The sequence below is a fragment of the Micromys minutus genome (assembly GCF_963924665.1).
Source record: "Micromys minutus genome assembly, chromosome: 2".
In the NCBI taxonomy this organism is placed as follows: domain Eukaryota; kingdom Metazoa; phylum Chordata; class Mammalia; order Rodentia; family Muridae; genus Micromys; species Micromys minutus.
The window spans coordinates 36,193,156-36,209,832 of NC_137971.1; the positions used below are offsets into that span (position 1 = coordinate 36,193,156).

General features: G+C 38.2%; 1 protein-coding gene and 1 pseudogene across 4 annotated transcripts in view; both read left to right on the forward strand.

Moving 5' to 3' along the window:
- Positions 1 to 383: 383 nt before the first annotated feature.
- The window catches only part of SMC5 (structural maintenance of chromosomes 5), a gene marked incomplete at its 5' end in the record, with an annotated part of 63,589 nt that continues 47,295 nt past the window's right edge, over positions 384 to 16,677 (forward strand). For all 3 annotated transcript variants that reach the window (XR_013974933.1, XM_080912039.1, XM_080912040.1), the window contains 7 exons: positions 384 to 568; positions 4,205 to 4,346; positions 6,182 to 6,234; positions 7,576 to 7,738; positions 9,563 to 9,697; positions 10,388 to 10,528; positions 14,377 to 14,538. Coding sequence is in view for 2 of the 3 variants with exons in the window: in XM_080912039.1 (XP_080768165.1) it covers positions 384 to 568; positions 4,205 to 4,346; positions 6,182 to 6,234; positions 7,576 to 7,738; positions 9,563 to 9,697; positions 10,388 to 10,528; positions 14,377 to 14,538 (981 nt within the window). The remainder of the gene's footprint in view (positions 569 to 4,204; positions 4,347 to 6,181; positions 6,235 to 7,575; positions 7,739 to 9,562; positions 9,698 to 10,387; positions 10,529 to 14,376; positions 14,539 to 16,677) is intronic.
- LOC308416919 (transmembrane emp24 domain-containing protein 2-like) lies at positions 11,275 to 11,850 on the forward strand (annotated as a pseudogene). The gene has a single exon. The product of its transcript is annotated as a transmembrane emp24 domain-containing protein 2-like (transcript).

Here is a 16,677-nt window from a genome sequence, read left to right on the forward strand (position 1 = left end):
GGTTCCAGGAGGGACAGTCGCAAACTAGCAAGCGACCCAAGCACGGGAGGCGCCGAGGCAGGTTTCCAAATAGTAAATGCAACTCGCATATTACTCTAAAGTTAAGGTTCTTTAAGAAGAAAATCCTGACACCTATGGAAATCGGCCCTTGAGTCCCAGTCTTCTCCAGTCACACCGGGGATCGCACCTTTGGCCTCTTGAGGCCAAGGCGGCCGGTTGATCGGGGCGTGGCCTTGGTTTTGCGGGGCGGAACTGCGCAGGCGCGTCGCTGCCACGGGGGGCGGGGTCAGGCGGGGTCAGTGAGCGCGGGAGCCCGGCGCGGAGGCTCCTGGGCTGCGACTCTCGGGGAACGGAAGCTGCTGCAGGACGCGGAGGAAGCCAGGATGGCGACTCCGAGCGGGAAGGCTGCTACCCCCAACCCCCAGACTTCTAAGAGGCCTCTCACTAGAGATGCTCCCTCCGAGGTCCCCAGCAAGAGAAAGAACTCGAATCCTATGTCGACGCTGCCGCGGCCGTCCGGACTCTTCGTCGAGGGCTCTATCGTCCGCATCGCCATGGAGAACTTCTTGTGAGTGGCGACAGGCCGCGCCAGGGAGGGAGCGAACGTCCCGCAGGCCCGGGGCCGTGGAGTGTGCCGGGCGGTGGGGAACCTGTGCCAGGCTAACCCTGAGGCTTTTCCTGCCTAGGCCGTGGAGACTGGCCGTGTTAGCTGTAGTAGACGTGTGGCCTAATTTTTTATCCACCTAATGGTTTTGGAAGGCGTCGGATATAGTCAGTAGATCTACTAAGGGGCCAGATCTCTAGTTTAGCCTGTGAATCTCGACCTGCCAGAAACCTGTGCACTTTACAAAACTCGATAGACAACAGTTACAGCACATTTTGAAAAGTGTACACGTTTTCCGAGTGGGCAGATGAGATGGTAATGGTTGTTGATTGAAGATTAGAGTGTACCAAAAAAAATTAAATCGTGCCCAGTTTTTGTACCTCCTTGCAGATTCTTGACCCTTCCAATCCTACTTTCTTCCTTGTTCCCACCCCAACTAGTTGAGTAGATTCTAAATGTTACCAAAATATAATCATTTTATCGTCTTAGAGTTATTCTTTCGAGATATTTTTCCTAAATGTAGGCTTGAATAAGTTATAGAACCGTAACAACAATACCATTTTTTTCAAGCATTTATGTATTAGGGGTACGTTTGTTTTCTTTACACATTGCTGTATTTCTGTCTTTGTTGATGGTATAAACTCAAATCTATTGGTTTTTGCCCGGGTCTGTATAGGTTCTAATAGCTGAGTTGCTAATTTGAATTCAGATCAGGAAAGGTAAATGTACTCAGCATGAGGTTATCTCTTGTAACCCAGGATTTCATGAGAAGCACAAAGACTGAAAAGGCTCATTTCATCCACAACTATCAGAGCTTTGTGAAGAAGATACTAAAATGGAAAGGAAGGGAAGATGATTACACAAAGAAGGAACTGCCGGAAAGCCAGTTTGTAAGGTTTAGTGAGTGACCTAACAGAATGTAAGATAGAGGTTGGAAACTATTGTTCTGGCTTTTCTGTTAACAACGCTCCAGCATCATCCTGCAGGCAGTCAGGGACCTGGGGGCTGATTTTGAAAGGGTGCCAGACAGCAAGCAAAGCAAGAATATTTGAAGTAAGGAAGCAAGAATGCAGGGTGAGCTTAGAGGCGGAAAGGTTATTTGATAAGAAATGCCTATGCATTGTGAGGCATGATAGTGAGTGGATGGTGCCCTAGTCCTTCCCAAGTCTGGTTAGCCAGTCAGGTGTAACTCAAGAGAGAATGAATAACGAATGCAGTTGAGTGCCTGTGTCTTGAACTTTCCTGTGGGCTAGCTAAGAAGAGTGTTATATAGATAGAGTTTCTAAAGGCCTGGAGCTCAGAGGGAAAAGAGTAAGTCACAGACTTGGGAGTCATATGTATAGGTAGTTATGGATGTTACAGAAAATTTTGAAATTACAAAAAGGAAAATATAAATTAGAGGAATGCAAAGTCTTCTGGTAAGAGTGAGCGATCCAGAGAGAGCCCAGCCATCCGTCTGCACAGGAAGGTAAGATGAGAATCCTGGAAGACTTGTCAGAGAAGCTTAGTTAAAATGAACTTAAAATACCTGCTCCATTGAACTCATAATGAGACTGAAGCCTCCTTCGTTTAGCCTTTGGGAAAATGTTTTCCCTTTGATAAAGTACTCTGTCCATGACACTGATGTCTCTGCTGGTCTTGGGAGGCCCAGAGAAATAGGCTGAAATGCCAATGAAGGAATGGACTTGTCGGTGAGAGCAAGAGTGGAAGCAAGCAGACACAGGGAACGCTTCCTCCATGTCTTTTACATAGGCTGCCAGCAGGAAGTATGGCCCAGATTAAAGGTGGATCTTCGCACCTCAAGAGATCCCGGTTAAAGTGGGTTTTCCCACTCCAAATAATTTTAAGAAAGAAAAATTCCTCACAGCTGTACCCCACTGCTTGGGTTATAATTACCTCTAGATGTAGGTAGTCAAGTTGACAACTAAGTTGTCACAGAGTGAGGCTGAGAGAAGTGAGTACCAAGCAAGTTGGGAGGCTAGGCTTAGAACTCTAGAGACAGATTGGGAGGTTGGTATGAGGGAATTAAGTCAGATGGGGTTGAGAGTGGAGGGAGCTGTGTTGGAGCCTCTGGAAGAGGCTAAAGCTCTCATCAGTGGCTTCATCTCTCCAGCCCTGCCTCTTTTTAAATAAAGGATACTAGATTTCCATGTGTATCCTGTAGTTCTTTGTCACATGTATTTTTTTGTTACCACCTGGCCTTTTAAAGTTTAAGTGTTTAAAGTTGGTATGCTTTGTTAAATTATGGGATTAGTTAAGTGTACCTAAGCACTAAAACCTAGAGAAGAAATATTACTTATGGATTCCAATTAAGGACTTTGAAAGGCAAGCTAGAGAAATGTCTATGTTGTTAGCTTGCTTCATATCTTGTCAAAGCTGCCTCAACAAATAATGAGAATTAAACGCAGATTAAAAATAAGTAATAAAGCCAGGCACTGTGGCTTGCTTCTTTTTGATCCATATACTTATGAGGCAGAAGCAGGTGGATCTCTGCATTCAAGGATGGCCTGGTCTACAGAATGAGTTCCTGGACAGCCAAGGCTACACAGAGAAACCCTGTCTCAAAAACCATAAATAAATAAAATCAATCAAACAAATAAATAAAAAATGAATCTTAAAAAATATGTAGGAGAAAAATCACTTATTAAGAGTTCACAGAAACAGCAGATTTAGAAACATACACAAAACATAAGGTACTGAATATAAATTAAATGTTTAATTCATTTAATATGGACTGCATGGAATTAGCATACTAGGTGCCATGGTGTGGATAAGGTGCAGATCTCTCTGGTTATATATACCTGTTTTCTCCCAGAGATGCGGGTATTATTATAACATAGCTTGTCTCAGATCTTTGGAATCTTTTCGCAGCATATTAAAGGAAGTGAAGGCCTTTTTTAAAAAATTTTTTAATTGATGATAAAATGAAGCTGTTGATTTAATGACCTTGTCATTTGAATAAGAATAATTGTTAGATTGCTTTAAATATTAAAATATGAGAAGTAGCTACTGTTTTAATTGAAGAAAAATATGGAAAGAAGCTATGACTTCTTGTACATATTTGTTTTGAAATTATTTTACAAAAAATGAGGTAAAAATAAGTACAATAACTTTGGTATAGTCTCCCAAAATAGGGTAAATGGTTTAAACTTGGATTGTATGTTTCTTGGCAGGCTCTCTATATGTTGCCCCAAACTCATGGGTTTGTTTTAACCAGGTTTTTAAACCCTGCCTCCTGAATGCTAGAATTAAAGACCGGTGCCGTCGTGCTAAGCCCCTGTGCTCTTATTTTACGTTTGCACCGCTACATTTCCCATTGATAGACTTTCCTTCTATAAGTTGAATATTTAAAATGTACAGGGTTAAGGATAGAGCTAGGTGATAAAACATTTACCTAGCATGTAAAAGGGCCTGGCTTAACTCTTCAGTACCTCATCCCCCTAAATATATGAATAACATTGCATTTATAACTTAGCTGGCTTTTAAATGAATTATAAAAGGGTTGTGGACAGTTATAATGCAAAGCAACAAAAAGATGCATTTACAAAGAAAAGGTTTTCTTTTATTTACTTAAAAAGATTTTGCTTCTTTACAATTCAGAACATACGATATCTGTGAAGTGTCTCCAGGGCCCCATCTGAATATGATTATTGGAGCCAATGGAACAGGGAAGTCAAGCATAGTGTGTGCTATTTGCCTTGGACTAGCAGGCAAGCCTGCTTTTATGGGACGTGCAGATAAGGTGAGTTAACATAATTTCCTCTTTGGTTTTTGGCATCTCAATACAGGGTTTCCCTTTGTAGCAGCCCTGACTGTCCTGGAACTACCTACCTCTGTACACCAGGCTGGTCTCTAGCTCAGAGATCTGCCTGCCTCTGCTTCCCAATTACTGGGATTAAAGGTGTGCATAACCATGCCTGGCTTACTTAAATTACATAATTTTAAAGAAAATCCAGAACCATTTGCTTTTATAAACAAGTTAATTTCTACATTTTAGGTTCTTAAATATACCAAATGAGTGCTCTTTTACCTAGAACTTCTAGAAGAACACTGATAGTCTCAGGAGAAAGTTCTGGTTATTTTTAATATTGCTCTAAGACCAAGAAGTGATAACAGCAATCAGAAAGATTGTCCATCAAAAAAGAATTTTTAAATAAGTTTGATACCTTAATAGGAAACTTATCGGGATTGTTAGATACCAGATCAGATCTCTGTATATTAACAGTCAACAAAGTGATGTAGTTAAAAGTACTGTTCTTTTATTATTATTATTATTATTATTTTTAAAGAGCATGTGTGCCTGTGTCTTTGTGTCTGTAAGCTGGAAAAGGGTGTCCTATCCCCTGGATCTAGAGTTACAGTTGTGAGCCATCTATTCCTTGTGGGTGCTCGGAACCAAATCCTGGTCCTCTATAGTAGTGTGAAGTGCTGTTAACCACTCTCTAGTTCCAGATTTAACAACATCAATGCAAGTGTAAGTTACCTAGGAATAAATTAATAAAGATGTAATAATTATATACAAAAATTATGAGATTGTATTTTAAAAGAGAAGTTTGAGGACAAGTGAGATAGTCCAGTGGGTAAAAAAGCACTTGGTACCAAGCTGACAACTGAACCCCACTAGTTAGGAGGAGAGAGCTGATAACAGGACATGATGTGTGCTGCCTGCAGATAAATAAATGGTAATTGTTTTCAGTCATGCTCATAAATCATTAACATGATTAAAAAGATTATTGCAAGGTCTTTTTATTTTGTGTTTTAAAAGTGTGTGTGGGGGGGTAGAGGTTGTGTACCTACAGAGGCCACAAGAGGCTGTCATTTTTCTTCACAGCTAGATATTTTGTTGTGAACTACCCAGCATAGGTACTGGAAACAGAACACAGGTCCTCTGGAAGAGCAGCAAGTGCTCTTAACTCTCCAGCTCTTGTTCTTTATTTATATATTGTATAATGTTTTGCTTGTCACTACATTCTGATTCAGCTTTTTTTCAGTGTATTTCTCAGTACATTAAAATACATAAACTTTATGATGCTGTACCTGCTTTATTTTGTGTTGTTGCCACTTTTCCTTGTTTTCTAGAATGTTTTTATTCTTTGACAGTATCATACAACAGATTTGATCATATTCATTTTCCCACTCTTTTGTATTTTGAGACAGGTTCTCATGTACCGTAGCACTGAAAGGCTAATACTAGTATGTTGTTGAGGGTGACCTTGAACTTTTAATGTTCTTGGCTCTACCAAGAACTAGGGGGTTCTATTATTTATTATTTATGGGGCTCAAACTTAAGATCCAATCTGATGTTTTTATTCCTTCACTTTGTTCTGTGTTTAAGCTCATAGTTATCAGAACTAGTTCAGATGTCTTATTTTACTATGTAAATGATCATTTTTATTTTGAAAGGTACTTGATGGCAAGTCTGTTTTAAAAACAGAATATGCGCTATTAGAGTGGTTGCCAATGTTTAATCTATGCACCTGGGGGCGGCTGCAGCCGTAGTGGAGAGGAGGACATAGTCTCTGATTATTTACCTGGAACTACTGTTGCCATCACTCACTCACTCTTCTTACACTGTAGGTTGGGTTTTTCGTGAAGAGAGGATGTTCCAAAGGTTTGGTTGAAATTGAACTGTAAGTGTTAAAGCTTCCAAAACACTCCTTTTTAGTATAATTTTTCAACTTGTATTTATGCTTTCTTGATGACTTTGGAAAAGTATTAATGTAATATTGTGTAAAGTAATTGTGTAATATACACTAGAAAGTTGTAGTGAGGTCTGATGGTATACTTCATAATCCCAGCACTTAGGACTTAGAGGCAGGAAAGTAAGAAGTTGGATGCAATTCAGAAGATTTAGAAATTCAAGGTCATTTCCCACTAGATAACAAATTCAAGGTCCACGTGGACTACTTATCTAAAATGGACAAACACACACCAGAGAGAGAAATCGTAGTCTTTCACAAATTTAAGTATCTGTTTCTTTTTGCCAGTTTTGAAATACTTAGGCTGGAGTTTAGCATAGTGGTAGTTTACCTGATATACTTAAGTCCTTGACTTTGATCACTTTGTGAAGATGATGGGTGAACAGATTAACAGTAAAAAGCAAGTGCTTCTTTTAGATTTTGAATGTCTTAGGTAGGGTTTTCATTGCTGTGAAGAGACACCATGACCAGTACAGCTCTTACAAAGGACAACATTTATTTGGGGCCAACTTACAGGTTCACAGATTCAGTCCATTGTCATTGAGGCAGAAGTGTGGCAGCATCCAGGCAGTCATGGTGCCGGAGGAGCTGAGCATTGTACATCTTGTTCCAAAGGCAAATGGAAGAAGACTGTCTTGCAAGCAGCTAGGAGGAGGGTCTCAAAGCCCACCCCACAGGGACACACTTCCTCCAACAATGACACACCCTCAGAACAGTGCCACTCCCTATGGGCCAACCATATTCATGCTATATTACTTAATGGTTCTTGATAGGCATATACTATAGGCATATGTTCTGAATATGGATTCAGAATGAAGTACTTGGTATCAATCCATGATTTACTCTTGGGTTGAGAGCTTTTGGTTGGGGAAATTTGTATTCCATGGAAGTCAGTTTTTATTCATACATTTTTAAAGTAGAGGAAGTTTCAGCCAACTATTCTCTTAGTAGAGAATGTAATGTACTAGTACATTTTGAATTACAAAGGATGTGATTGAAGAATAGTATAATGATTAGAATTGGCGCTTGTTTTAATTACAACAATTTAGATAATTTTTTAATGTTAACCAAATAGTAACTGACATGGCCAGTTGTGAGATAATAACAAACAAGAAGCCAATGTTTCTAAGGTGGGAAGGATTAAAAAATACCAGAAATAATAAAAATTATAATGCTATTTCTTTAGACTTTGGGTATAGGAAAAGTAATAGAAATGTTATTCTTAAATTACTGTGTGCTTTGAATATAAAAGCTTTTCAATTCTTTAATTAGGTTCAGGACTTCTGGAAATCTTATAATCACCCGTGAGATTGATGTGATAAAAAATCAGTCCTTTTGGTTCATCAACAAAAAACCTGTAACCCAGAAGATAGTGGAAGAACAAGTTTCGGCCTTGAACATCCAAGTGGGCAATCTGTGCCAGTTCTTGCCTCAGGTCTGAGAAAATACAAATGAACATGGGAAATCTTTTTATTAATCAATTTATTTACCTTACATCCCAATCATAGCTTCCTTTCCCTTTCCTCTCAGTCCCACCCTGCTAGACTCCCACACCCCCAGCCCCCTCTGCGGATTCCCTTCCTCCCTCCCTCTTTAGAGAAGGGGAGACCTCCAAACATGAGAAAAATTTGTGTGTAATGTTTTGGCTTTATGCCATAGAAACTGTAAATACTATTCAAGAGATACAGTAATAGTTAGATTTGTATCAAAACAGTACTCTTAACATTTGTAGCTCTTTGTAAAAAAAAAAAAAAAAAAAAAAGCATCCATCACTTAGGTTATTAATTTCAGTTAATGAGTGTGCAATTATTACTCTTTGCATTCAGTACAGCACTTAGTACTTATTTTTACAGGCGTGATGGCACATATCTGTAATAGTGGACCTCAGTCATCCATATATTATGCTAATAATTTTATTTAATAAGTTTAAGTTACAAAATGTTCTTAAAAACATTTTTTCATGTTTGTCTGTGTGTGGTATGCACTAGTATTTGAGTATGTGTGTACACATAGTCTTAGAGGTCAGAGGTTAGTTTTTATATGGCTACTAGAGATCCAAACTTGAAAGCACACTTTATACTTGAGCCATCTCCCCAGCCTATAATAAAGGTACTTTAAGCACAAAGTAGTTTCAGACTCCATTTGCAAGAGACAAGCAACTTATTAAAAATATTTTTATTCTTTGCACAATATCATACAATGTGTTTTGCTCTTATTTACTCCCTCTCCGGTCTCTCTTTTTTTTTTTTTTTTTTTTTTTTTTTGTACTAACCTGCGGGCTTAGATTTGTGCTGTCCATATACTCCTGGGTTTGGGCCATCCATTAGTTTATGTACCAGATACCACACCCTGAAAACTAAATCTCCTCTCCCAGAAGCCAGCACCTTACCTTCTATATAGCTCCTCAGTTAAGGGCCAGGGCTCACGAACCGCTTCCTGTTAGAATGTTAAGCTGACTTGATTGTTCTTGATAGCTGCCATGCATTCTTGAGTGTGAGATTCTGAGAAGCCACAGTTAACGGACAACTTTTATAGTAGTTGTTTTGTTTTTCAACACAGGGTTTCTCTGTGACCCTGGCTGTCTTGGAACTTGCTCTGTAGACCAAACTGGCTTCAAACTCTCAGAGATCCACTTGCCTCTGCCTCCCAAGTGCTGGGATTAAAGGGTGGACTTGCCTTAATTATTGAATAACTTTTAATCAGTGCATTTGTATGATATATTGGTTAGAATAAACTTATATTTAGATGTGCTTTTTAAAGTCTAGTGATATTTTTTATTATTCATTAATAATAAAGTATTGTGGTCTAAAGAGAGGGTTTATTGTTAAAAGCACTTTCAAAGGACCCAAATTTGATTCACACACTTACATATGGCAGTTTACAACTACCTGAATTCCAGGACCCAAATTTGATTCACACACTTACATATGGCAGTTTACAACTACCTGAATTCCAGCTAGTACATCTGATGACTCTTGGGCATTGCATGCACACACACAGTGAAACACATAGGTACACACATACATAGGTGATATAAAAGAAAAACATTTTAAAATTTTTAGATATTCTAATAATCTACATTTAAAATTATAACTCAATATCTTATTTTAATGTTGGTGTCTACACTTTAGCTTATTTTCCTCATAAACATAATGATTTGTTTTATTTCTCAAATTTTGTGAGACCACCTTAGCAAATTTAATACATTTTAATGGTATTTATGTGTGATAGTTGCTAATACTTAATTTTTGTGCTGTAGGACAAAGTTGGGGAATTTGCTAAACTCAGCAAGATTGAACTCCTTGAAGCTACTGAGAAGTCAATCGGTCCTCCAGAGATGCACAGGTACCACTGTGAACTCAAAAACTTCAGGGAGAAGGAGAAGCAGCTAGAGGTATTTAGAAACAGACAAGTCATTTCTGTTGTCATTTACTGATTCTGTGTCTCAAAATGTGCCAGTATAACTGGGTGGTGGTGCCTTTCATCCCAGCGCTTGGGAAGCAGAGGGAGGTTGGGTCTCTCTGGTCTACAGAGTGAGTTCCAGCTCTGCCAGGGCTAAACAGAGAAACCCTGACTTAAGGAAAAAGAAAAAAAAAAAAAACATACTACAAAATGGGTAGTATGTCTGTGTGTTGAGTAAATTCATAATTGTGGTTGATTTTTCACCAAACTTGTGTTTCTAACATCAACTGGTGGCAGAAAGTGAGAATGGTTTTGATTATATGAAGTTTGAAATTTTTGACTATTTCAGTAAAACCAGTTGAGATTTTAAGGAATTCTCATAGGAAGTTACATTTTTCTTTCATTTGGTACCCATCAAATAATTTGTTGTGTGCCATATACTGTGTAAGGTTTTACCATTTACAGAAGATAAGGATAAGGTATTTGAAAACACTCCTGTTAGTCAAATAAAGATAGACTAAATAAGATAGACTTTATTTGACTAACAGGAGTGTTTTCAAATAAACACAAGAATTCTTTCTTGTGAAATTTTGTTCATATTGTGTTTCATTGCTAAAAGATTTGATTTGCCATATCCTTTTTTTTTTTCATTTAAACTGATTGTCAACAAATTCTGTTTTAGACCTCTTGCAAAGAGAAAACTGAATACCTAGAAAAAATGATTCAGAGAAATGAAAGGTACAAACAAGACGTGGAAAGATTCTATGAACGAAAACGACATTTAGATTTAATTGAGATGCTTGAGGCAAAAAGACCATGGGTGGTAAGTGTTACTTATCTGAGGAAGAAATAGTTGACTCTTCCAGCTTTCTGTGGCTGTGATAAACCAAAAGGCACCTGGGGAGAAAAGTTTTTTTCATTTGTAACAGGGTTCATTTTGAAGGAATGTCAAGGGATGAACTGTAGGCAGGGAAGAATCCTGCCCTCTGCCTTGTTTTCCATTTCTTTCTCAGCCTGCTTTTTTATATTCTCCAGAACTTCCTGCCCCAGGGATGGCATCAACCTCAGTGAGCTGGGCCCTACCATAGCAATCATAATTTTAAAATCTGTAGACCAAGTCTAATGGAAACATTTTCTCAATTGAGGTTTCTTCTCAGATGAAACCAGCTTATGTGAAGGTGTTTCCCCCTCCCAAAAAACAAACAAACAAACAATAAGAAATCACCAAAACAAAACTAATGAGTGAATGAGTGACAAAGCATGTCTTTATAAGTAGGCACTTATAGTCAACTTAGATATTTCTTTTAAATTTTTGTATTAGATACATGCATGTATATTCTTCTTATTCTTTATTGGATATATGCCCATTACCACATAGCAAGCAGTTGATTGAGTTACCAACATTAATTCTCGGTTTCAGCCCTTATCAGCTCTTTACTTCTCCTTAGTGTTAATGATTTAAGATATTTGTTCACATTAAAAATTAAATTTTCGTGGAGGTAAGGCGGCAGCGGCTGAAGCGGCTCCGGAGGCCTCAGTCCGAGTCCTGGCTTCAGCCCGTGCCACACCATGGTGACGCTCGCAGAGCTGCTGGCACTGCTGGCACTGCTGGCCACGGCCTAGGGCTACTTCGTCAGCATCAACACGCACGCAGAGGAGTGCTTCTTCGAGCGGGTCGCCTTGGGCACCGAGATAGGCTTCATCTTTGAGGTGGTGGAGGGCGGCTTCCTGGAAGTTGACGTGGAGATCACAGGACCAGTTACTAAAGGAATCTATAAAGGAGACCGTGAATCCAGTGGGAAGTACACATATGCAGCCCACATGGATGGCATGTACAAGTTCTACTTTAGTAATAGGATGTCTACTATGACTCCAAAGATTGTAATGTTCACCATTGACATTGGGGAAGCTCCCAAAGGACAAGACATGGAGACAGAAGCTCATCAGAACAAGCTAGAAGAAATAATCAATGAGCTAGCAGTGGCAATGACAGCTGAGACGCAGGAACAGGAGTACATGGAAGTCCGGGAGAGGATACACAGAGCCATCAGGGACAACACAGACAGCAGAGTGGTCCTTTGGTCCTTCTTCGAAGCTCTTGTTCTTGTTGCCATGACATTGGGACAGATCTACTACCTGAAGTGACTTTTTTTTTTTTTTTTTGAAGTCCGGAGGGTTGTTTCAAAGGCCTTTTCCTGTTGATTCCAAATTCATGACTTACTTGTTTACCAAACACCTTGGTCATAATAATGTCATTAGTTTATACATTTTTATTTTCTGAATATTCATAACTTAATATTCCTTTGTGATTAGTAGGTGTTGGGGAAAACCTGTTTAGGAAAGTTAGAGTGAAATTTTGACATTTGATTGGCCTATAATTCTTTCTTGAAAGGCCCCATTATACATGTCCTTCCAAGAATTCAGAGGCTGTTAATGCTATATGGGACTATGTTTTTACCTTTGGTTTTCATAATAAAATGCAGTTTGTCCAGGAAGTAGCCCACAGCCTGACAATACTTGTTAACTAACTACATTCTAGTAGTTCCTCGTGGTTCATCATCAGAGGCTTACTTTGTTATTACAGCAACAGCGATCTGAATCTTGACCCTTGTTGTCCTGCCTCAGGGTGGAAAGTCTTGCCGGGGCTTGTTACCAGGGTGGGCACTCACACTTTCTCTCAAGTTTGATTTAAAGACTCATGGCAACACTTCCTCTAAAGTTTTATATTGAACCTTAGAACTGAATCACCTCTAATTGAGTTGACACGAACAGCCAATAACTCAGCCAGTAACTCGGCCGTTGAATCCAGCTTCCCAGGTGTCGGAACAGGACTGCTGTCCTTGTGTGCTGTGTAGTCTGACCATTGTGGGCACTTAGGAAGATCAAATTCCTCACGTGGAAGCCTGCACTTCTCAAGCCAAAGGGGATGGTTCAAAGCCTCTGGGATGGCTTGCAGTGATAAGCAGCCACTGTTGTCTTTTTAGTCAGTGGCCTTTGGGCCCTGGTCTTCAGTGTCAGCACTAGAATTTGTCCTCTGGGGTCTTTCTCTTTTGGCACATGTCAGTTTTGTTTATAGGAAATGAAGAGACTGTCTCTCTGATGATGGGTTTAATAAAAGGCGCTCTGCTTTGGGTGTGGGCGGCCAGGGTTATGTGGTGACTGATGTCTGGTAGTTACCTGGATATTTTATTTTTATTTTTGGATCTTGCAAGGGGAAAACTACAGGTAACACGTTTTATAAATTTAAATTTGTTACAGGTTTTTATGTTCAGGACAAATAATTTTTCAACCTCTGATATATCCTTGCAACAGTTTGTTGTTAAGGTGACTTTATCATCATAGGGCAACTGTTACATGCCAATTTTGTGTGTATGTGTATGTGTGTGAGAAAACACTTCAGAATTTAATTAAAAATGTAAATTTAAAATTGGTTGTGTATCTAATATGCCCCAGGTTCAGTAAATAAACAATTCTTTTTTTAAAAAAAAATTAAATTTGCAAAGCGAGGGCTGTCATTCAGTGCCACTGAAAATATTTTTGTGTGTATGCCACTAATAATTTAGTTGAGGTATGCCATGTGTAACTGAAGTATGTTCATTGTCTTCTTATACTTTGTAATTTTCCTATTTTTTTGTCCTTGTTTAAAATATGATACATATTTATTACCTATGACCAGTGTGGGATAAACAGTGGAAATCTGGTATATTACTTAATAGGTAGAAGCATTTATGTTTATTTCATGGAAAAACATATTAGTATGAAAATAAAGTATATCTATATATTTATGGCATTCTTCATCCCACCAGGTTTGGCAATTTCATTATTAAACTTTGTCCGTTCTATACCTTTTTACTGTATTTTTCTATGTTTAAAGTCTTTTGACCCCTTTTTGAAGAGATTGATTTCGGTCTTAACTTTTTAAATTTAAAATTTGTAGGCTTTTCCCCCCTATGCTTTTCACTTTTTCAAAATATTTTCTGTTTTTAATTGGAGGAAAATATATGCCCATAAGTGTGGTTTTGAACTGTTCCACGTGTATACTGGGTCTTCTGTGCAGGAAGCACTCCTCTTTTTTTTTTTTTTTTTTTTTTAACATTTATTTATTTTTTTATGTGCAAGGTGTTTTGCCTGCATGTGTGTTTGTGTCAGCTGCCATGTAGGTGCTGGGAATTGAACCCTAGCTCTCCTTGTAGCCACTGAGTCATCTCTCCAGCCCAAAGGGCCTTTTCAACCCCCATTCACTTAGTATTTCTATTTTAGCATTCCATTTTCTTGTTACTCAGCAATAGCTAATTCCAGTGGAATGACATTTTTAAAAAGCGCTCGTGGGAGGTTGTTAACTCTTTTTGCTATGTGGTCCCAGGAATCTAACTCATGTTGGGACATCAGACTTGAGAGCAGGGACCTGTGCCTGCTAAACCCTGTCTCTAGCCCAGACACTGTTTTATCAAGATAGCAGCTACATAGTTCTTTTTAGGGTTTTTTTTTTTTTTTTTTTTTTTTTTTTTGACCCATTTTTTTTACCCTCCAAAATTGAAATTCTTTTGTTTGCTTATTCCTTCATCTTGTCTATTGATAAATTAAAAGAAAATCTCTGCTTACACTTTGGCTTTAGGATGTATTAATTTAAATGCCTAATTATTAACTTCTGTTTCATGAATTATTTGCAAGGAATATGAGAATGTACGTCAGGAATATGAAGGTGTAAAACTAATTCGTGATCGAGTGAAGGAAGAGGTCAGAAAACTTAAAGAAGGGCAGATTCCTATGACACAGAGGATTGAGGAAATTGAAAGGCAACGTCGCACTTTGGAAGTTCGAATCAAAGAAAAGGTACTTCTGTTGTTCAGTTTTGGATTATCTGGATTTTATTTAACATAGAAAAATACTTCTTGTGCCTTTAAAAATATTTTCTAAGGTTCACTTCTTTAGGAATTAATCAGGATTTTCAAACACTTGTTATGATCGGAGAACATTACCTTAAAGAAATTCCAAGGTGATTATTGGAGGGCATATTGGTTCAGGTCTGTGTCTCAGCACTTGGGACACTGAGGCAAGAATATCACTGTGACTTTGAGGCCATCATGGGCTGCAGAATGAGACATAGCCTGAAGAGAAACTTTTAGTTACAAACTGATACATCATATTTCTTAGAAACACTGAGTTCTTTTTGTGAATGTAGTTGTGTATCTCTTATAACTTAAATTGCTTATGGAGGTGACATTCAGTTTTCTAGGAATACCAAGGGATCAAAGGTGTCTTACTGAGGTACAACACATACTTTACTGAGGGAAGTCAGTGTGGCATCTGCTGGGAAGAACTGAAGGGGGAACCATGGAGGAATGCGTATTTACTTGTTCTGCCTGTTCTCTCAGTCAGCTCAGGACCACCTGCCCCGTGGTGGCACAGCGCCTGGCCTCAGTGGGCTACTAATCAAGAAAATGCTCTATAGAGTTGTCTATAGGCAGTATGGGTGAAGGCATTTTCTCACTTAAGGTTCCTCTTCCCAGGTAACTCTTAACTTGTGTCAAGTTGGGCAAAAATCTAGCCAGCACAAGAGGGTATTTTGAAATGATTAAATGCTTGTGGAATTTGCTAGTTTCCTCTTGGCTGGGGAGCACTATATTTTAGTGGATATCTAAAACTGAAGATAATACAAAAACCTATGTAGTTAGAATATCCTTGTTCAAAATTATTTAATCCCTCGGTGTTACAGAGATTTACACTGTTTGCATAGACTTTACCAATTGATCATCCGTAGTGTGAAGCCAAAAATGTGACCTTTATGACCAAAAAGTTTTGAATTTTGAAATAGGGTAGATTTCACATTTTTTTCCCTCCTCTGTGTACTTAGACATGCATTGTTTGGTCACTTTTTCTTTTGAATAAAGCACATTATATTTTCTTTAACATTTCTGAATTGTCAGTATGACCGCTTTTTTGCTTATCTGGATAAAAACTACAGTCAGCCTGATCACTGGGAACTGCCAAATGATAAGCTTATTTATGCACAGGTTACACCCAGTGTGATGTTAAGGACAGGACAGTGGGCAGTTTGAGACTTCATAAGGGTGCATAGTTAAAAAACGACACACAAAAGCTACAAATAGGTTATTCTTGGAATTTAATTTTCTATTTAATATTTTTGGGCTGTAGGTGACTTGGCAATGCAAAACCATGGATGGGGAAATTACTGTAATGCAGTATAGACAGATCCAGAATTTTGAAAGCCATTGTGGAGATTCAGATAAATGCAGTGAAGTCAAGTACTGACATCTACTCGGATACTTCTGATATGCATTAGATGACTCAAATAATTGATTATTCAAAAATTAAAAATGTTTACATCTACAAAAGATTGTAGATTCTAGTTTTTAATACATCTCACTTTATGGTTATGGGTCAGTAAGTCTCAGAGCTTCACATATATAATAGTTGGCAGTCATGATAAGGGTAATTGGTTATAATTAAGTTGTGGATTTATAGTTGCTTTGTGGCACCTGAACTTACTGCTAAATTGCTTTAAAACTATGGTTTTTATGTAGTAGAAAATAATGTCTACAATAAATTAAAGAATTATATGTAAAATACATGTTTTGCTTCTCTGTTCCTAAATAAAGTCAGCAGTTAAGGCAGACTAGTAGAAACCCTGCCTATGGCTTCTGAAGAAATACATTGTATCAGTCTATTAGTGTATATCTTAAAATTATTAGTTCTCTAAATAATGTAGCAGGAATATATATTTCATTATATTTACCATATTCTATTCCTCTCCTTTTTCAGCAAACTTTTATAACATTGTGATTTTTCTCCCCCTAATATTCCAAAGAGGCCCTGTAATGTTAGAGAGGCCATTGGCTCCAAATCAATGCACATCTGTATTTTAAAGACTCATGCCATTATTTAATTGTTGGCTTGGTCTTATTTTCTTCGAATAATAAAACAGTATATCTAATTTATTTCATCAAATTG